At 40.6% G+C, this 22,243-nt stretch overlaps 1 protein-coding gene across 5 annotated transcripts in view; it reads right to left on the bottom strand.

Annotated features, from left to right (window-relative positions):
* The window catches only part of LMNTD1 (lamin tail domain containing 1), a 108,167-nt gene that overhangs the window by 73,392 nt on the left and 12,532 nt on the right, over nucleotides 1-22,243 (bottom strand). For 4 of the 5 annotated variants that reach the window (XM_073650264.1, XM_073650261.1, XM_073650259.1 and 1 more), the window contains exon 3: nucleotides 4,021-4,184. In XM_073650264.1, the coding sequence (XP_073506365.1) occupies nucleotides 4,021-4,184 (164 nt within the window). Of the gene's footprint in view, nucleotides 1-4,020; nucleotides 4,185-4,331; nucleotides 4,581-22,243 lie in introns of those variants that run through there. The other variant, XM_073650263.1, reaches the window with a different exon arrangement.

A 22,243-nucleotide genomic window follows, 5' to 3' on the forward strand; every position in this document is an offset into this window, starting at 1 on the left:
CTGTATACAGGGAGCTCCCCCTAGTGGTGGCTACAGACAGGATCTTATTTATCATGTATCTCTGTATACAGGGAGCTCCCCCTAGTGGTGGCTGCAGACAGGATCTTATCATGTATCTCTGTATACAGGGAGCTCCCCCTAGTGGTGGCTGCAGACAGGATCTTATCGTGTATCTCTGTATACAGGGAGCTCCCCCTAGTGGTGACTGCAGACAGTATCTTATCATGTATCTCTGTATACAGGGAGCTCCCCCTAGTAGTGGCTGCAGACAGGATCTTATCATGTATCTCTGTATACAGGGAGCTCCTCCTAGTGGTGTCTGCAGACAGGATCTTATCATGTATCTCTGTATACAGGGAGCTCCCCCTAGTGGTGGCTGCAGACAGGATCTTATCTTGTATCTCTGTATACAGAGAGCTCCCCCTAGTGGTGGCTGCAGACAGGATCTTATCATGTATCTGTGTATACAGGGAGCTCCCTCTAGTGGTGGCTGCAGACAGAATCTTATCATGTATCTCTGTATACAGGGAGCTCCCCCTAGTGGTGGCTGCAGACAGGATCTTATCTTGTATCTCTGTATACAGAGAGCTCCCCCTAGTGGTGGCTGCAGACAGGATCTTATCATGTATCTGTGTATACAGGGAGCTCCCTCTAGTGGTGGCTGCAGACAGAATCTTATCATGTATCTCTGTATACAGGGAGCTCCCCCTAGTGGTGGCTGCAGACAGGATCTTATCATGTATCTGTGTATACAGGGAGCTCCCTCTAGTGGTGGCTGCAGACAGAATCTTATCATGTATCTCTGTATACAGGGAGCTCCCCCTAGTGGTGGATGCAGACAGGATGTTATCATGTATCTCTGTATACAGGGAGCTCCCCCTAGTGGTGGCTGCAGACAGGATCTTATCATGTATCTCTGTATACAGGGAGCTCCTCCTAGTGGTGTCTGCAGACAGAATCTTATCATGTATCTGTATACAGGGAGCTCCCCCTAGTGGTGGCTGCAGACAGGATCTTATCATGTATCTCTGTATACAGGGAGCTCCCCCTAGTGGTGGCTGCAGACAGGATCTTATCTTGTATCTCTGTATACAGAGAGCTCCCCCTAGTGGTGGCTGCAGACAGGATCTTATCATGTATCTGTGTATACAGGGAGCTCCCTCTAGTGGTGGCTGCAGACAGAATCTTATCATGTATCTCTGTATACAGGGAGCTCCCCCTAGTGGTGGCTGCAGACAGGATCTTATCTTGTATCTCGGTATACAGAGAGCTCCCCCTAGTGGTGGCTGCAGACAGGATCTTATCATGTATCTGTGTATACAGGGAGCTCCCTCTAGTGGTGGCTGCAGACAGAATCTTATCATGTATCTCTGTATACAGGGAGCTCCCCCTAGTGGTGGCTGCAGACAGGATCTTATCATGTATCTGTGTATACAGGGAGCTCCCTCTAGTGGTGGCTGCAGACAGAATCTTATCATGTATCTCTGTATACAGGGAGCTCCCCCTAGTGGTGGATGCAGACAGGATATTATCATGTATCTCTGTATACAGGGAGCTCCCCCTAGTGGTGGCTGCAGACAGGATCTTATCATGTATCTCTGTATACAGGGAGCTCCTCCTAGTGGTGTCTGCAGACAGAATCTTATCATGTATCTGTATACAGGGAGCTCCCCCTAGTGGTGGCTGCAGACAGGATCTTATCATGTATCTCTGTATACAGGGAGCTCCCCCTAGTGGTGGCTGCAGACAGGATCTTATCATGTATCTCTGTATACAGGGAGCTCCCCCTAGTGGTGGCTGCAGACAGGATCTTATCATGTATCTCTGTATACAGGGAGCTCCCCCTAGTGGTGACTGCAGACAGGATCTTATGTATCTGTGTATACAGGGAGTTTCCCCTAGTGGTGGCTGAAGACAGGATCGTATCATGTATCTCTGTATACAGGGAGCTCCCCCTAGTGGTGGCTGCAGACAGAATCTTATGTATCTGTGTATACAGGGAGTTCCCCCTAGTGGTGGCTGAAGACAGGATCTTATCATGTATCTCTGTATACAGGGAGCTCCCCCTAGTGGTGGCTGCAGACAGGATCTTATCGTGTATCTCTGTATACAGGGAGCTCCCCCTAGTGGTGACTGCAGACAGGATCTTATCATGTATCTCTGTATACAGGGAGCTCCCCCTAGTGGTGGCTGCAGACAGGATCTTATCATGTATCTCTGTATACAGGGAGCTCCCCCTAGTGGTGGCTGCAGGCAGGATCTTATCATGTATCTCTGTATACAGGTAGCTCCCCCTAGTGGTGGCTGAAGACAGGATCTTATTTATCATGTATCTCTGTATACAGGGAGCTCCCCCTAGTGGTGACTGCAGACAGGATCTTATCATGTATCTCTGTATACAGGGAGCTCCCCCTAGTGGTGGCTGCAGACAGGATCTTATCATGTATCTCTGTATACAGGTAGCTCCCCCTAGTGGTGGCTGCAGACAGGATCTTATTTATCATGTATCTCTGTATACAGGGAGCTCCCCCTAGTGGTGGCTGCAGACAGGATCTTATCATGTATCTCTGTATACAGGGAGCTCCCCCTAGTGGTGGCTGCAGACAGGATCTTATCGTGTATCTCTGTATACAGGGAGCTCCCCCTAGTGGTGACTGCAGACAGGATCTTATCATGTATCTCTGTATACAGGGAGCTCCCCCTAGTGGTGGCTGCAGACAGGATCTTATCATGTATCTCTGTATACAGGGAGCTCCCCCTAGTGGTGGCTGCAGGCAGGATCTTATCATGTATCTCTGTATACAGGTAGCTCCCCCTGGTGGTGGCTGCAGACAGGATCTTATTTATCATGTATCTCTGTATACAGGGAGCTCCCCCTAGTGGTGACTGCAGACAGGATCTTATCATGTATCTCTGTATACAGGGAGCTCCCCCTAGTGGTGGCTGCAGACAGGATCTTATCATGTATCTCTGTATACAGGGAGCTCCCCCTAGTGGTGACTGCAGACAAGATCTTATCATGTATCTGTGTATACAGGGAGCTGCCCCTAGTGGTGACTGCAGACAGGATCTTATCATGTATCTCTGTATACAGGGAGCTCCCCCTAGTGGTGGCTGCAGACAGGATCTTATCATGCATCTCTGTATACAGGGAGCTCCCCCTAGTGGTGGCTGCAGACAGGATCTTATCATATATCTCTGTATACAGGCAGCTCCCCCTAGTGGTGGCTGCAGACAGAATCTTATCATGTATCTCTGTATACAGAGAGCTCCCCCTAGTGGTGACTGCAGACAGAATCTTATCATGTATCTCTGTATACAGGGAGTTCCCCCTAGTGGTGGCTGCAGACAGGATCTTATCATATATCTCTGTATACTGGGAGCTCCCCCTAGTGGTGGCTGCAGACAGGATCTTATCATGCATCTCTGTATACAGGGAGCTCCCCCTAGTGATGGCTGCAGACAGGATCTTATCATGCATCTCTGTATACAGGGAGCTCCCCCTAGTGGTGGCTGCAGACAGGATCTTATCATGCACCTCTGTATACAGGGAGCTCCCCCTAGTGGTGGCTGCAGACAGGATCTTATCATGTATCTCTATATACAGGAAGCTCCCCCTAGTGGTGGCTGCAGACAGGATCTTATCATGTATCTCTGTATACAGGGAGCTCCCCCTAGTGGTGGCTGCAGACAGGATCTTATCATATATCTCTGTATACAGGGAGCTCCCCCTAGTGGTGGCTGCAGACAGGATCTTATCATGTATCTCTGTATACAGGGAGCTCCCCCTAGTGGTGGCTGCAGACAGGATCTTATCATATATCTCTGTATACAGTGAGCTCCCCCTAGTGGTGGCTGCAGACCAGATCTTATCATGTATCTCTGTATACAGGGAGCTCCCCCTAGTGGTGGCGGCAGACAGGATCTTATCATGTATCTCTGTATACAGGGAGCTCCCCCTAGTGGTGGCTGCAGACAGGATCTTATCATATATCTCTGTATACAGGGAGCTCTTCCTACCTGTTCTGGTACTCGGATACTAGAGCTGTGGTGAAGCCGCAGCCATCCTGCGCCCTGTAATTCTGCTCCAGCTTTTCCCGCAGGTTTCCGATCTCCTGCTCGTACATATTCCGGATGGTAATGACTTCATTCTGGAGATGCTGGACTGAGGCAGTGGCATCAGTCTGTGCACAGAGAAAATCGCCCCTTTATTACAGGACTATTTACAGCCGCTCCAGGGGTAAGATGCTCCGAAATAAAAAAAATCATAATAACAAAGCTTAATCGCTAATATAAAACGCATCCGGGAGAGCGCGGCGGCCATTACTCACCCAGAACAGCTCATGTGGGGCTTTGTTTCCATCCCTGGAAGTCTATAATTTCTCATCTATTATTGCAGCAAGGTTATTAATCATCTACACGTTCTCATGCGTATCGCTATTATGTGCACGAAAATCACCACCAACTGGTGTGTCTGTGTGTATCAGTATACAGGAAGGGGGAGCTATCGAGCAATCAGTAAGTCACAGGGTCACCCGACCTTTACTGAAATGCATGGTCCCTGCAGTATTATAGTAGTTATATTCTTGTACATAGGGAGCAGTATTATAGTAGTTATATTCTTGTACATAGGAGCAGTATTATAGTAGTTATATTCTTGTACATAGGGGCAGTATTATAGTAGTTATATTCTTGTACATAGGGGGCAGTATTATAGTAGTTATATTCTTGTACATAGGGGGCAGTATTATAGTAGTTATATTCTTGTACATAGGGGGCAGTATTATAGTAGTTATATTCTTGTGCATAGGGGCAGTATTATAGTAGTTATATTCTTGTACATAGGAGCAGTATTATAGTAGTTATATTCTTGTACATAGGGGGCAGTATTATAGTAGTTATATTCTGGTACATAGGAGCAGTATTATAGTAGTTATATTCTTATACATAGGGGGCAGTATTATAGTAGTTATATTCTTGTACATAGGGGGCAGTATTATAGTAGTTATTCTTGTACATAGGGGGCAGTATTATAGTAGTTATATTATTGTACATAGGAGCAGTATTATAGTAGTTATATTCTTGTACATAGGGGGCAGTATTATAGTAGTTATATTCTTGCACATAGAAGCAGTATTACAGTAGTTATATTCTTGTACATAGGGGCAGTATTATAGTAGTTATATTCTTGTACATAGGAGCAGTATTATAGTAGTTATATTCTTGTACATAGGGGCAGTATTATAGTAGTTATATTCTTGTACATAGGGGGCAGTATTATAGTAGTTATATTCTTATACATAGGGGGCAGTATTATAGTAGTTATATTCTTGTACATAGGGGGCAGTATTATAGTAGTTATATTCTTATACATAGGGGGCAGTATTATAGTAGTTATATTCTTGTACATAGGGGGCAGTATTATAGTAGTTATTCTTGTACATAGGGGGCAGTATTATAGTAGTTATATTATTGTACATAGGAGCAGTATTATAGTAGTTATATTCTTGCACATAGCAGCAGTATTATAGTAGTTATATTCTTGTACATAGGGGGCAGTATTATAGTAATATTCTTGTACATAGGGGGCAGTATTATAGTAGTTATATTCTTATACATAGGGGCAGTATTATAGTAGTTATATTCTTGTACATAGGGGGCAGTATTATAGTAGTTATATTCTTGTACATAGGGGGCAGTATTATAGTAGTTATATTCTTATACATAGGGGGCAGTATTATAGTAGTTATATTCTTGTACATAGAGGGCAGTATTATAGTAGTTATATCCTTGTACATAGGGGGCAGTATTATAGTAGTTATATTCTTGTACATAGGAGCAGTATTATAGTAGTTATATTCTTGTACATAGGGGCAGTATTATAGTAGTTATATTCTTGTACATATGGGGCAGTATTATAGTAGTTATATTCTTGCACATAGGGGGCAGTATTATAGTAGTTATATTCTTGTACATAGGGGGCAGTATTATAGTAGTTATATTCTTGTACATAGGGGCAGTATTATAGTAGTTATATTCTTGTACATAGGGGGCAGTATTATAGTAGTTATATTCTTGTACATAGGGGCAGTATTATAGTAGTTATATTCTTGTACATAGGGGGCAGTATTATAGTAGTTATATTCTTGTACATAGGGGGCAGTATTATAGTAGTTATATTCTTGTACATAGGGGCAGTATTATAGTAGTTATATTCTTGTACATAGAGGGCAGTATTATAGCAGTTATATTCTTGCACATAGGGGGCAGTATTATAGTAGTTATATTCTTGTACATAGGGGGTAGTATTATAGTAGTTATATTCTTGTACATAGGGGGCAGTATTATAGTAGTTATATTCTTGTATATAGGAGCAGTATTATAGTAGTTATATTCTTGTACATAGGGGCAGTATTATAGTAGTTATATTCTTGTATATAGGAGCAGTATTATAGTAGTTATATTCTTGTACATAGGGGCAGTATTATAGTAGTTATATTCTTGTACATAGGAGCAGTATTATAGTAGTTATATTCTTGTACATAGGAGCAGTATTATAGTAGTTATATTCTTGTACATAGGAGCAGTATTATAGTAGTTATATTCTTGTATATAGGAGCATTATTATAGTAGTTATATTCTTGTGCATAGGGGCAGTATTATAGTAGTTATATTCTTGTACATAGGAGCAGTATTATAGTAGTTATATTCTTGTACATAGGAGCAGTATTATAGTAGTTATATTCTTGTATATAGGAGCAGTATTATAGTAGTTATATTCTTGTACATAGGAGCAGTATTATAGTAGTTATATTCTTGTACATAGGGGCAGTATTATAGTAGTTATATTCTTGTATATAGGAGCAGTATTATAGTAGTTATATTCTTGTACATAGGGGCAGTATTATAGTAGTTATATTCTTGTACATAGGAGCAGTATTATAGTAGTTATATTCTTGTACATAGGAGCAGTATTATAGTAGTTATATTCTTGTATATAGGAGCAGTATTATAGTAGTTATATTCTTGTACATAGGAGCAGTATTATAGTAGTTATATTCTTGTACATAGGGGGCAGTATTATAGTAGTTATATTCTTGTACATAGGAGCAGTATTATAGTAGTAATATTCTTGTACATAGGAGCAGTATTATAGTAGTTATATTCTTGTACATAGGGGGCAGTATTATAGCAGTTATATTCTTGTACATAGGGGCAGTATTATAGCAGTTATATTCTTGTACATAGGGTCAGTATTATAGCAGTTATATTCTTGTACATAGGGGGCAGTATTATAGTAGTTATATTCTTGTACATAGGAGCAGTATTATAGTAGTTATATTCTTGTACATAGGGGGCAGTATTATAGTAGTTATATTCTTGTACATAGGGGGCAGTATTATAGCAGTTATATTCTTCTACATAGGGGGCAGTATTATAGTAGTTATAGTCTTGCACATAGGGGCAGTATTATAGTAGTTATATTCTTGTACATAGGGGGCAGTATTATAGTAGTTATATTCTTGTACATAGGGGGCAGTATTATAGTAGTTATATTCTTGTACATAGGGGGCAGTATTATAGTAGTTATTTTCTTGTACATAGGGGGCAGTATTATAGCAGTTATATTCTTGTACATAGGGGCAGTATTATAGTAGTTATATTCTTGTACATAGGGGCAGTATTATAGTAGTTATACTCTTGTACATAGGGGGTAGTATTATAGTAGTTATATTCTTGTACATAGGGAGCAGTATTATAGTAGTTATATTCTTGTACATAGGGGGCAGTATTATAGTAGTTATCTGCTTGTACATAGGGGCAGTATTATAGTAGTTATATTCATGTACATAGGGGGCAGTATTATAGTAATTATATTCTTGTACAAAGGGGCAGTATTATAGTAGTTATATTCTTGTACATAGGAGCAGTATTATAGTAGTTCTATTCCTGTACATAGGGGGCAGTATTCTAGTAGTTATATTCCTGTACATAGGGGGCAGTATTCTAGTAGTTATATTCCTGTACATAGGGGGCAGTATTATAGTAGTTATATTCTTGTACATAGGGGGCAGTATTATAGTAGTTATATTCTTGTACATAGGGGGCAGTATTATAGTAATTATATTCTTGTACATAGGGGGCAGTATTATAGTAGTTATATTCTTGTACATAGGGGGCAGTATTATAGTAGTTATATTCCTGTACATAGGGGGCAGTATTATAGTAGTTATATTCTTGTACATAGGGGGCAGTATTATAGTAGTTATATTCTTATACATAGGGGGCAGTATTATAGTAGTTATATTCTTGTACATAGGGGGTAGTATTATAGTAGTTATATTCTTGTACATAGGGGCAGTATTATAGTAGTTATATTCTTGTACATAGGGGCAGTATTATAGTAGTTATATTCTTGTACATAGGGGGCAGTATTATAGTAGTTATACTCTTGTACATAGGGGGTAGTATTATAGTAGTTATATTCTTGTACATAGGGGCAGTATTATAGTAGTTATATTCTTGTACATAGGGGGCAGTATTATAGTAGTTATATTATTGTACATAGGAGCAGTATTATAGTAGTTATATTCTTGCACATAGCAGCAGTATTATAGTAGTTATATTCTTGTACATAGGGGGCAGTATTATAGTAATATTCTTGTACATAGGGGGCAGTATTATAGTAGTTATATTCTTATACATAGGGGGCAGTATTATAGTAGTTATATTCTTGTACATAGGGGGCAGTATTATAGTAGTTATATTCTTGTACATAGGGGGCAGTATTATAGTAGTTATATTCTTATACATAGGGGGCAGTATTATAGTAGTTATATTCTTGTACATAGAGGGCAGTATTATAGTAGTTATATCCTTGTACATAGGGGGCAGTATTATAGTAGTTATATTCTTGTACATAGGAGCAGTATTATAGTAGTTATATTCTTGTACATAGGGGCAGTATTATAGTAGTTATATTCTTGTACATATGGGGCAGTATTATAGTAGTTATATTCTTGCACATAGGGGGCAGTATTATAGTAGTTATATTCTTGTACATAGGGGGCAGTATTATAGTAGTTATATTCTTGTACATAGGGGCAGTATTATAGTAGTTATATTCTTGTACATAGGGGGCAGTATTATAGTAGTTATATTCTTGTACATAGGGGCAGTATTATAGTAGTTATATTCTTGTACATAGGGGGCAGTATTATAGTAGTTATATTCTTGTACATAGGGGGCAGTATTATAGTAGTTATATTCTTGTACATAGGGGCAGTATTATAGTAGTTATATTCTTGTACATAGGGGCAGTATTATAGTAGTTATATTCTTGTACATAGAGGGCAGTATTATAGCAGTTATATTCTTGCACATAGGGGGCAGTATTATAGTAGTTATATTCTTGTACATAGGGGGCAGTATTATAGTAGTTATATTATTGTACATAGGGGCAGTATTATAGTAGTTATATTCTTGTACATAGGGGGTAGTATTATAGTAGTTATATTCTTGTACATAGGGGGCAGTATTATAGTAGTTATATTCTTGTATATAGGAGCAGTATTATAGTAGTTATATTCTTGTACATAGGGGCAGTATTATAGTAGTTATATTCTTGTATATAGGAGCAGTATTATAGTAGTTATATTCTTGTACATAGGGGCAGTATTATAGTAGTTATATTCTTGTACATAGGAGCAGTATTATAGTAGTTATATTCTTGTACATAGGAGCAGTATTATAGTAGTTATATTCTTGTACATAGGAGCAGTATTATAGTAGTTATATTCTTGTATATAGGAGCATTATTATAGTAGTTATATTCTTGCACATAGGGGGCAGTATTATAGTAATTATATTCTTGTACATAGGGGGCAGTATTATAGTAGTTATATTCTTGTACATAAGGGGCAGTATTATAGTAGTTATATTCTTGCACATAGGGGGCAGTATTATAGTAGTTATATTCTTGTACATAGGGGGCAGTATTATAGTAGTTATATTATTGTACATAGGGGGCAGTATTATAGTAGTTATATTCTTGTACATAGGGGGTAGTATTATAGTAGTTATATTCTTGTACATAGGGGGCAGTATTATAGTAGTTATATTCTTGTACATAGGAGCAGTATTATAGTAGTTATATTCTTGTACATAGGGGGCAGTATTATAGTAGTTATATTCTTGTACATAGGAGCAGTATTATAGTAGTAATATTCTTGTACATAGGAGCAGTATTATAGTAGTTATATTCTTGTACATAGGGGGCAGTATTATAGCAGTTATATTCTTGTACATAGGGGCAGTATTATAGCAGTTATATTCTTGTACATAGGGTCAGTATTATAGCAGTTATATTCTTGTACATAGGGGGCAGTATTATAGTAGTTATATTCTTGTACATAGGAGCAGTATTATAGTAGTTATATTCTTGTACATAGGGGGCAGTATTATAGTAGTTATATTCTTGTACACAGGGGGCAGTATTATAGTAGTTATATTCTTGTACATAGGGGGCAGTATTATAGTAGCTATAGTCTTGCACATAGGGGCAGTATTATAGTAGTTATATTCTTGTACATAGGGGGCAGTATTATAGTAGTTATATTCTTGTACATAGGGGGCAATTTTTATTATAAAAACAAACATAAATACAATTATAACAAACAAAAATCATCCAGTATTACAAAAAGACAAATCACATGGGTTATATATGCAAAAAATAAAAAAACATTAAAATAATCAGATCATATACATAAATAAATTAAAAAGTCCACGCCTGCGGAAAAAAAAAAAATAATAATAATAATAATAATAATCATCATCATATTCCCTAACTGAATTTTACGTTGCTCCATAACTTTATGTTTTTCTGACTCCTTCCAACTTCTAGTGATTTTATCCACCGGAGTTCTGATATCACCTGATTGGCTGCAGCGGTGTGATCGAACGGCTCATTGTGCAGTGATACCCGGGTTCTCATGTGCCAGTGATAGTATTTTATGACACTGATTATAATGTACATGGTCTCTCTGTCGATGTTACTGACAGTGGATGGGACACCATAGATTATGTCAGGATACTTTAGGGTCAGAAGTCTGGGGATTTTTAGATTACCTGACACCTCCTCCCAGATCTTCCTCCCTCCCCAGCAATCACAGATAAAGTGCTCCATAGTCTCCTCCTGCTGACAACCAAGGGGACAATTCCGATCAGAGACACTCAGATGTTTCAGGTTCCCCCTGACAAAGAGCCGACTATGTAGTGAAAGCCAAGAGATGTCAAACAGTTTGGGAGGAAGTCGTTTCCCGTTTAGGAACCTGAGACTTTCCTGCAGGGTGGTGGTGACACAATCTCTCAGGGCCAGTGGAGAAAAGAAGAACGTCCCACATACATGAGCATATAGGTCTCTTCTCGTATTGCTCTCAATGTAAGACCTCTCCAGTCCCCACTTCCTGACACACTTCAGACCGTAGTCCAGATACTGGGGGAGGTGGCCACCTGTCCATCTCCTCCTCTTGAGACTGCCACCTCGCACCCAAGACTCTGCAAAAGGCAATATCCAGTCCTTGATACTATTCACCCACAGGGAGCTACTGTTTGAGTCCATGTTCCCAAAATTCACTTTTAGAAACAGGGAGTCAAAGAAAACCCTTGGATTTAACATATCCAGCCCACCATCTCTCCGCCGTAGGTACGTTACTCCCCTCTTTATTAGGTTCAACCTATTCCCCCACAAGAGCTGGAAGAACAAGCTGAAAAGCCTCGCTGAGAAAGACTCTGGCAAAGGGAAAATAACAGAGACATACAAGAAGATGGGGACCAGGTACGTCTTCAACATAGCGACCCTTTCTCTGTAGGTCAGCCTCCAGTTCTTCCATCGCTGAACCTTTGCATTTCCGGTTTCCAATTTCTCTTCCCAATTTAGCTTGGCATTATCATCCCTCCCAAATTTAACCCCTAAGATCTTAATATGGGTGGAGGCCTTAGCAAACTGTGGCAGATCAAAGCCGGGATCAGTGTCTAACGTCCACAGAGCTTGACTCTTCTCAAGGTTGACCAGAGACCCGGAGGCCTCAGAGTAGCTTCTGATGGCCGCCGATAACATCCGCACCTCTTGAGGATTGGAGATCACCAACGTCACATCATCAGCATAGGCAACAACAGTCAGAGGCAGGCAGTGGGGGACCGGCACCCCCTGAAAATCACACTCCTGCAGTGACCTCAGAAACGGGTCTATGGCGAAAACATACAGGAGCGGACTCAGTGGGCAGCCCTGTCTCACCCCTGCCTCAACTCCAAAAGTATCACCCTGCCAACCATTAATCAGAGGAAAGCTCAGCGCCTCTCTATACAAAGTCTTCAGCCAATCCACGAATTGTCCCGGAACACCGTACTTTGACAAAGTGGCCCACAGATAATCGTGATCAACCCTGTCAAAGGCTTTAGCCTGGTCCAGACTGACAACATATCTCCCACACCGCAGAGCTTTACATCTCTCAAACATCTCCCGTATCGAGATGACTGCTCCAGAGATGTTCCGCCCTTTTACTGTGCCAAACTGAGAGCCTGCCAACAGTGCCGGGGACAAACAAACTAACCTAGAAAACAGGATCTTTGCCAGAATCTTCCTGTCTACATTCAAGAGGGCAATCGGCCTCCAGTTCTTGATGTCACTCGGCTCTTTACCTTTAGACAGCAGAATTAACGAGGACACTCTCATGGATGGAGGCATCAGGTGATTTTCTAGACAATTCCTATACACATCCACAAGGATTGGAGCCAGGAGGTCTCTGAATTCCTTATAAAATTCTGCTGTTATACCATCTGGACCTGGTGCCTTCTTCAGATATAATTTATCAATAGCCGCCTTAACTTCCTCCACCGTTAATTCTGCTGTCAAAGAAGAAAAGTCCAGATCGTTAGTATCAGGCACTGGAGTTGCCTCCAAGAATTGAGCCATCTTATTTTTATCCAAAACTTTCCTCTGAAACAAGTCAGCATAGTAAGATCTCACGACCCCCAGAATACCCTCCCGTGAATCCTGCAATACACCCTGGGAGTCAGTGAGACCTGGGACCATTTTTTTGGCCACCCTCTCCCTGCAATTCTCAAAGGGATCAGGTGCCCCTAAGGACCCATAATCCCGTTCAAGAACCAGGGAGGTGTACCTGCTGTACTGATACTGCCTTATCTCAGATTTCAGCCGGTCGATCTTCACTTTATCATCCCCGCCTGCCGAATACAATGACTCCAATTCTTTACGCAGCTTTAGGTACTGGCTGTACTTGTTCCTCCCTTTATTAACTGACAGTCTCTTTAAGAGGGATCTGATATCCTCCTTGACGTCCTCCCACCAGTCGGTCATGTTGTCATAAAAATCAACCCTGTCTAGATGGACCTGAATAAGGGAGTGGACACGACTCTGGACATAGGCATCACCTAGGAGACTGGAATTAAGCTTCCACAACCCTCTACCAATGTCCGGGCGGTTAGAGGTCCCCAGACAGAAGCACAAGGCGAGGTGGTCAGAGTAAGGGACGACCTTCTCACTCAGGGAGCTGACAGCCTCAGTAGGACTCGCAAAAACAAAATCTATCCTACTGCTCCTGTTGGAACAAGAATACGTAAATTTTGGCTGACGACCTCCCTGTGTGAAAATATCAGTCAGTCCTGCCTGCATTATGATGTTATGTAGGACCTTGCCGTCCCTGGTCACTGTCCTACCTGAGGAGCTGTCACCTGATGTCAGTATGGCATTAAAGTCTCCCGCCATCACCACCGGGAGAGAGGTGAAGAGGAAAGGCCTGACGTCATTAAACAGCTGGATCCTGTCAGTCACCGTCTGTGGCCCATAGATGTTAATAAGCCGGAGTCGCCTACCATGGATAGTGACTTCCAGGACCAGACACCTTCCCATGACCACTTCTGTCATCCTATGTACAGTCACATCATGGGTGTTAAACAGGATAGCAACCCCGGCGTAAGGCTCCACAGCCAGTGACCAGAAAGATGGACCGGACCGCCATTCCCTCTCTGCCTCTCTCAAAAGCCCCAGAGATGTCAGTCGTGTCTCCTGCAGGAAGATGACATCTGTGTCCAGGTATCTGAGATGTTCATACACTGCGTGTCTCGTCCTCCTCACCTTAATACTATTCACGTTACTTGATGTCAGTGTTAATGAGAACCCCGCCATCACAACACAATATAGAAGGAGCAGAGTAACAGCCATCATCGTGAATCAGAAATATTCTGTCCACCACCGGTGTCCATGTCAGCCTCCACCTGAGGGTCCACAGATAAGGGCTTCCGCTTTGGCGGGGGATGGTCCTCTGTGTCCCTGTCACATTCAGCATCAATTTTCCTCAACTCTTCCTCATAGTCATCATCATTATCCTCAGATAAGACTCCATATTTGTTGGACACAACCATCACATCTGCAGAACTCTGGACCTTCTTACTACCACTCTGACCAGAGTCATATTCTGCCTCAGGTTTACGGGAGGACGTGTTCTTTTTCTTTCTTTTATTATGATTTACGCTCCAGTCATCAGATACAGACATTGATGCTGAAGGGGGGGCTACCTGAGGCACGACCTCCATGTTCCCCTCTGCACCCTCTGTACCCCGCTGTTCTGGTGTTACATGGGTGGACTCCTGGCGGGCACCTGAGCTATTCAGTATCCCTGCTGAAGTTAAATCCTCTTCCTCCTGCACCCTTGCCACCACCTCCTGAGCCTCTGCCCCTGCCACCACCTCCTGAGCCTCTGCCCCTGCCACCACCTCCTGAGCCTCTGCCCCTGCCATCACATCCTCATCAGGGAAGGCTTTGCAGATATTGTGCCAGGCGTCTGGACAGTCCCTGTGAGGGTGGCCCATCTTACCACAGAGGTTGCACCTAACGTCCCGGCAGTCTGCAGCGACATGGCCGATTACCCCACACAGGCTGCACTTTAGTACAGTACAGGCATTAGCCAGATGACCTGTTTTACCACATTTAAAGCATTTTCTTGGCTGCCCGGGATAGTAACATGCCCCCTTCTCCCTCCCAATGAAGAAGGAGTTGGGTAGGTGGGCAGTGATGTTGTTATACTGCCGCAGCTTCACCTGGACCTTCCACCCCGTTGTCCAGATACCATCCTCATCTCTGATCTTGGTGAGTCCAGAGACGAGGTCACAATGTCTCTGGAGCCACACCTGGATGTCCTGTGGGGGAACGGCCTCATTCCAGAAGGTGATATTCACAGTGACGGTATCTGGCCTGGAAATGGGAACCAGTATAAACTTATTCCAGCCTTCAGTTTCTCTGAACTTGGGGTAATTGGCCCAGAATCTATCCAGGTCAGGCATGAGCTTAAAGCTGACATCATAGCCCTGCCTGTCCTGCAGATTAGTTACCGCCAGGATTTCAGTCGGCACAAACCCCATCTGGCGGCATAGTAGCTCTCTCACCACATACCTGCGCTGTGGGAGATCCTCCTTGGCACCTAAGAATTTAAAACGCACTACATTTATACGCCTAAATGTCTGGCCCGTATACCCTGCTCCGGAGGTGAAAGACGGAGCGCCGCGGCTCCAGGCATTCCTGGGGGGCACCTGCCGGGTCACACTAGGCTGGCTGACAGGGATAGGGTCTGCAGCAGGAGGGGCTGTCACACCTTGTGTACTAGATGGTAAAGGGGGACAATCACCCATATCATGCACATTATCATGAACAGCATTATTATCATCAGACAGTACAACGTCCATCACAGCCTGTAAATCCCCCCCAGCCCCCGACCCCATAGGCACAGCATCATTAGCGCCAGTCTGTGCTTCAGCCTCGGCCTCATCAGCACAAACAGTCTCACATGCAATGTCCTGCTCCTGTGTGGGGCACTCTGGGACTTGTGGTGCCTCTGCTGGAATCTGAGGTATACACTCCCGTTCACACGCCGCTGCCTGCTGTTGCAGTGTTTTTCCAACCTGGAAACAGAAGCGGGGAGCCTGTAACACCGGTCGTGCCTGCAGCTGGGGGGTCTCTGACTTCACATCAGGGGTTCTGGACTCTGCAGCACAGTCCTGCTTATAGGAGGCGAACCGTGCCCGGTTTGCGTAGGTCTCCTTCAGGGGCCCCATGCTTTCCAGCACACTGTCCATGTCCTGCACCACACTCGCCAGCTCTACACCAAGTGAGTTCAGTTTCATGTCACATACAGCGTTACTCTCAGGGTTAGTTGCTTTTAGATTATAGATAAAGTCTATCTGCATCTGCAGCAGTTGTTTGTGCTGCTGCAACTCACCCATCTTCCTGACCAGTCCGGGTATCTCCTCCGCCAGCTGCAGCTCGGGGGCACGCTGCGTCTCCACAGATTTAGGCTTGGCCACAGGGTCAGGGACTCTGAATACTGACTTGTCCCTTGCGTCCACCACAGGTGTTTTTGTGGCTACCTTGTTGGATTCAGGCACTGCGGCAAGTTTACCGCTGACACCAGACTGCGACCTCGTGCGACCTGAATTCACCATGCCGGACACCACATGCTGCTGCTGGAGATTTTCCTGGAGGGTTTGTTTCTCCAGAGACGTCCGTCTCTGTCTGCAGACTGGAGAGCTGAGCTGCACACCTGATGGTGATGGAGGCTGAGCTGCCGGCTGGGGCTGTGCACGGACTGGACTTCCACTGGGTGGATTACAAAGCTTCACACTTTGCTGCATTTCGTTACTCACATCTGGCTTCTTTGTTGCACTTGGAGCTGGTTTTCCTCCCAAACCTTTACACACAGATTCTTTATCTCCTTCTTTCTTGCTGGAGCTTTGTGCTGCAGTCACAGGTCTCACAGTGACTCTGGGTGTATTATTCCCATTGGAAGAAGCCTGGGAGCCTTGTCCCAGTGTAGGCCGAGAAGCCTGGGCCTTGCCTGGGGAGCTTCCCCGCCCAGGGGGGCCCCGCCCTGGGCTTGCTCCAGACATGAGGAGAGCTACAAAACACAACCTCACAGCTTGGGGGCAGTATTATAGTAGTTATATTCTTGTACATAGGGGCAGTATTATAGTAGTTATATTCTTGTACATAGGGGGCAGTATTATAGTAGTTATATTCTTGTACATAGGGGGCAGTATTATAGTAGTTATATTCTTGTACATAGGGGGCAGTATTATAGCAGTTATATTCTTGTACATAGGGGCAGTATTATAGTAGTTATATTCTTGTACATAGGGGGCAGTATTATAGTAGTTATACTCTTGTACATAGGGGGTAGTATTATAGTAGTTATATTCTTGTACATAGGGGGCAGTATTATAGTAGTTATCTGCTTGTACATAGGGGCAGTATTATAGTAGTTATATTCTTGTACATAGGGGGCAGTATTATAGTAATTATATTCTTGTACATAGGGGCAGTATTATAGTAGTTATATTCTTGTACATAGGAGCAGTATTATAGTAGTTCTATTCCTGTACATAGGGGGCAGTATTCTAGTAGTTATATTCCTGTACATAGGGGGCAGTATTCTAGTAGTTATATTCCTGTACATAGGGGGCAGTATTATAGTAGTTATATTCTTGTACATAGGGGGCAGTATTATAGCAGTTATATTCTTGTACATAGGGGCAGTATTATAGTAGTTATATTCTTGTACATAGGGGGCAGTATTATAGTAGCTATATTCTTGTACATAGGGGGTAGTATTATAGTAGTTATATTCTTGCACATAGGGGGCAGTATTATAGTAGTTATATTCTTGTACATAGGGAGCAGTATTATAGTAGTTATATTATTGTACATAGGGGGCAGTATTATAGTAGTTATATTCTTGTACATAGGGGGTAGTATTATAGTAGTTATATTCTTGTACATAGGGGGCAGTATTATAGTAGTTATATTCTTGTACATAGGAGCAGTATTATAGTAGTTATATTCTTGTATATAGGAGCAGTATTATAGTAGTTATATTCTTGTACATAGGAGCAGTATTATAGTAGTTATATTCTTTTACATAGGGGGCAGTATTATAGTAGTTATATTCTTGTATATAGGAGCAGTATTATAGTAGTTATATTCTTGTACATAGGAGCAGTATTATAGTAGTTATATTCTTGTACATAGGAGCAGTATTATAGTAGTAATATTCTTGTACATAGGAGCAGTATTATAGTAGTTATATTCTTGTACATAGGGGGCAGTATTATAGCAGTTATATTCTTGTACATAGGGGCAGTATTATAGCAGTTATATTCTTGTACATAGTGTCAGTATTATAGCAGTTATATTCTTGTACATAGGGGGCAGTATTATAGTAGTTATATTCTTGTACATAGGAGCAGTATTATAGTAGTTATATTCTTGTACATAGGGGGCAGTATTATAGTAGTTATATTCTTGTACATAGGGGGCAGTATTATAGTAGTTATATTCTTATACATAGGGGGCAGTATTATAGTAGTTATATTCTTGTACATAGGGGGCAGTATTATAGTAGTTATATTCTTGTACATAGGGGGCAGTATTATAGTAGTTATATTCTTATACATAGGGGGCAGTATTATAGTAGTTATATTCTTGTACATAGAGGGCAGTATTATAGTAGTTATATCCTTGTACATAGGGGGCAGTATTATAGTAGTTATATTCTTGTACATAGGAGCAGTATTATAGTAGTTATATTCTTGTACATAGGGGCAGTATTATAGTAGTTATATTCTTGTACATATGGGGCAGTATTATAGTAGTTATATTCTTGCACATAGGGGGCAGTATTATAGTAGTTATATTCTTGTACATAGGGGGCAGTATTATAGTAGTTATATTCTTGTACATAGGGGCAGTATTATAGTAGTTATATTCTTGTACATAGGGGGCAGTATTATAGTAGTTATATTCTTGTACATAGGGGCAGTATTATAGTAGTTATATTCTTGTACATAGGGGGCAGTATTATAGTAGTTATATTCTTGTACATAGGGGGCAGTATTATAGTAGTTATATTCTTGTACATAGGGGCAGTATTATAGTAGTTATATTCTTGTACATAGAGGGCAGTATTATAGCAGTTATATTCTTGCACATAGGGGGCAGTATTATAGTAGTTATATTCTTGTACATAGGGGGCAGTATTATAGTAGTTATATTATTGTACATAGGGGGCAGTATTATAGTAGTTATATTCTTGTACATAGGGGGTAGTATTATAGTAGTTATATTCTTGTACATAGGGGGCAGTATTATAGTAGTTATATTCTTGTATATAGGAGCAGTATTATAGTAGTTATATTCTTGTACATAGGGGCAGTATTATAGTAGTTATATTCTTGTATATAGGAGCAGTATTATAGTAGTTATATTCTTGTACATAGGGGCAGTATTATAGTAGTTATATTCTTGTACATAGGAGCAGTATTATAGTAGTTATATTCTTGTACATAGGAGCAGTATTATAGTAGTTATATTCTTGTACATAGGAGCAGTATTATAGTAGTTATATTCTTGTATATAGGAGCATTATTATAGTAGTTATATTCTTGTGCATAGGGGCAGTATTATAGTAGTTATATTCTTGTACATAGGAGCAGTATTATAGTAGTTATATTCTTGTACATAGGAGCAGTATTATAGTAGTTATATTCTTGTATATAGGAGCAGTATTATAGTAGTTATATTCTTGTACATAGGAGCAGTATTATAGTAGTTATATTCTTGTACATAGGGGCAGTATTATAGTAGTTATATTCTTGTATATAGGAGCAGTATTATAGTAGTTATATTCTTGTACATAGGGGCAGTATTATAGTAGTTATATTCTTGTACATAGGAGCAGTATTATAGTAGTTATATTCTTGTACATAGGAGCAGTATTATAGTAGTTATATTCTTGTATATAGGAGCAGTATTATAGTAGTTATATTCTTGTACATAGGAGCAGTATTATAGTAGTTATATTCTTGTACATAGGGGGCAGCATTATAGTAGTTATATTCTTGTACATAGGAGCAGTATCATAGTAGTTATATTCTTGTACATAGGAGCAGTATTATAGTAGTTATATTCTTGTACATAGGGGGCAGTATTATAGCAGTTATATTCTTGTACATAGGGGCAGTATTATAGCAGTTATATTCTTGTACATAGGGTCAGTATTATAGCAGTTATATTCTTGTACATAGGGGGCAGTATTATAGTAGTTATATTCTTGTACATAGGAGCAGTATTATAGTAGTTATATTCTTGTACATAGGGGGCAGTATTATAGTAGTTATATTCTTGTACATAGGGGGCAGTATTATAGCAGTTATATTCTTCTACATAGGGGGCAGTATTATAGTAGTTATAGTCTTGCACATAGGGGCAGTATTATAGTAGTTATATTCTTGTACATAGGGGGCAGTATTATAGTAGTTATATTCTTGTACATAGGGGGCAGTATTATAGTAGTTATATTCTTGTACATAGGGGGCAGTATTATAGTAGTTATATTCTTGTACATAGGGGGCAGTATTATAGCAGTTATATTCTTGTACATAGGGGCAGTATTATAGTAGTTATATTCTTGTACATAGGGGCAGTATTATAGTAGTTATACTCTTGTACATAGGGGGTAGTATTATAGTAGTTATATTCTTGTACATAGGGAGCAGTATTATAGTAGTTATATTCTTGTACATAGGGGGCAGTATTATAGTAGTTATCTGCTTGTACATAGGGGCAGTATTATAGTAGTTATATTCATGTACATAGGGGGCAGTATTATAGTAATTATATTCTTGTACAAAGGGGCAGTATTATAGTAGTTATATTCTTGTACATAGGAGCAGTATTATAGTAGTTCTATTCCTGTACATAGGGGGCAGTATTCTAGTAGTTATATTCCTGTACATAGGGGGCAGTATTCTAGTAGTTATATTCCTGTACATAGGGGGCAGTATTATAGTAGTTATATTCTTGTACATAGGGGGCAGTATTATAGTAGTTATATTCTTGTACATAGGGGGCAGTATTATAGTAATTATATTCTTGTACATAGGGGGCAGTATTATAGTAGTTATATTCTTGTACATAGGGGGCAGTATTATAGTAGTTATATTCCTGTACATAGGGGGCAGTATTATAGTAGTTATATTCTTGTACATAGGGGGCAGTATTATAGTAGTTATATTCTTATACATAGGGGGCAGTATTATAGTAGTTATATTCTTGTACATAGGGGGTAGTATTATAGTAGTTATATTCTTGTACATAGGGGGCAGTATTATAGTAGTTATATTCTTGTACATAGGGGCAGTATTATAGTAGTTATATTCTTGTACATAGGGGGCAGTATTATAGTAGTTATACTCTTGTACATAGGGGGTAGTATTATAGTAGTTATATTCTTGTACATAGGGGCAGTATTATAGTAGTTATATTCTTGTACATAGGGGGCAGTATTATAGTAGTTATATTCTTGTACATAGGGGCAGTATTATAGTAGTTATATTCTTGTACATAGGGGGCAGTATTATAGTAGTTATATTCTTGTACATAGGGGGCAGTATTATAGTAGTTATATTCTTGTACATAGGGGCAGTATTATAGTAGTTATATTCTTGTACATAGAGGGCAGTATTATAGTAGTTATATTCTTGCACATAGGGGGCAGTATTATAGTAGTTATATTCTTGTACATAGGGGGCAGTATTATAGTAGTTATATTATTGTACATAGGGGGCAGTATTATAGTAGTTATATTCTTGTACATAGGGGGTAGTATTATAGTAGTTATATTCTTGTACATAGGGGGCAGTATTATAGTAGTTATATTCTTGTACATAGGAGCAGTATTATAGTAGTTATATTCTTGTATATAGGAGCAGTATTATAGTAGTTATATTCTTGTACATAGGAGCAGTATTATAGTAGTTATATTCTTGTACATAGGGGGCAGTATTATAGTAGTTATATTCTTGTACATAGGAGCAGTATTATAGTAGTAATATTCTTGTACATAGGAGCAGTATTATAGTAGTTATATTCTTGTACATAGGGGGCAGTATTATAGCAGTTATATTCTTGTACATAGGGGCAGTATTATAGCAGTTATATTCTTGTACATAGGGTCAGTATTATAGCAGTTATATTCTTGTACATAGGGGGCAGTATTATAGTAGTTATATTCTTGTACATAGGAGCAGTATTATAGTAGTTATATTCTTGTACATAGGGGGCAGTATTATAGTAGTTATATTCTTGTACACAGGGGGCAGTATTATAGTAGTTATA

Source organism: Phyllobates terribilis, unplaced genomic scaffold (genome assembly GCF_046119375.1).
Source record: "Phyllobates terribilis strain yellow unplaced genomic scaffold, ASM4611937v1 Scaffold_10__3_contigs__length_209671492, whole genome shotgun sequence".
Classification (NCBI taxonomy): domain Eukaryota; kingdom Metazoa; phylum Chordata; class Amphibia; order Anura; family Dendrobatidae; genus Phyllobates; species Phyllobates terribilis.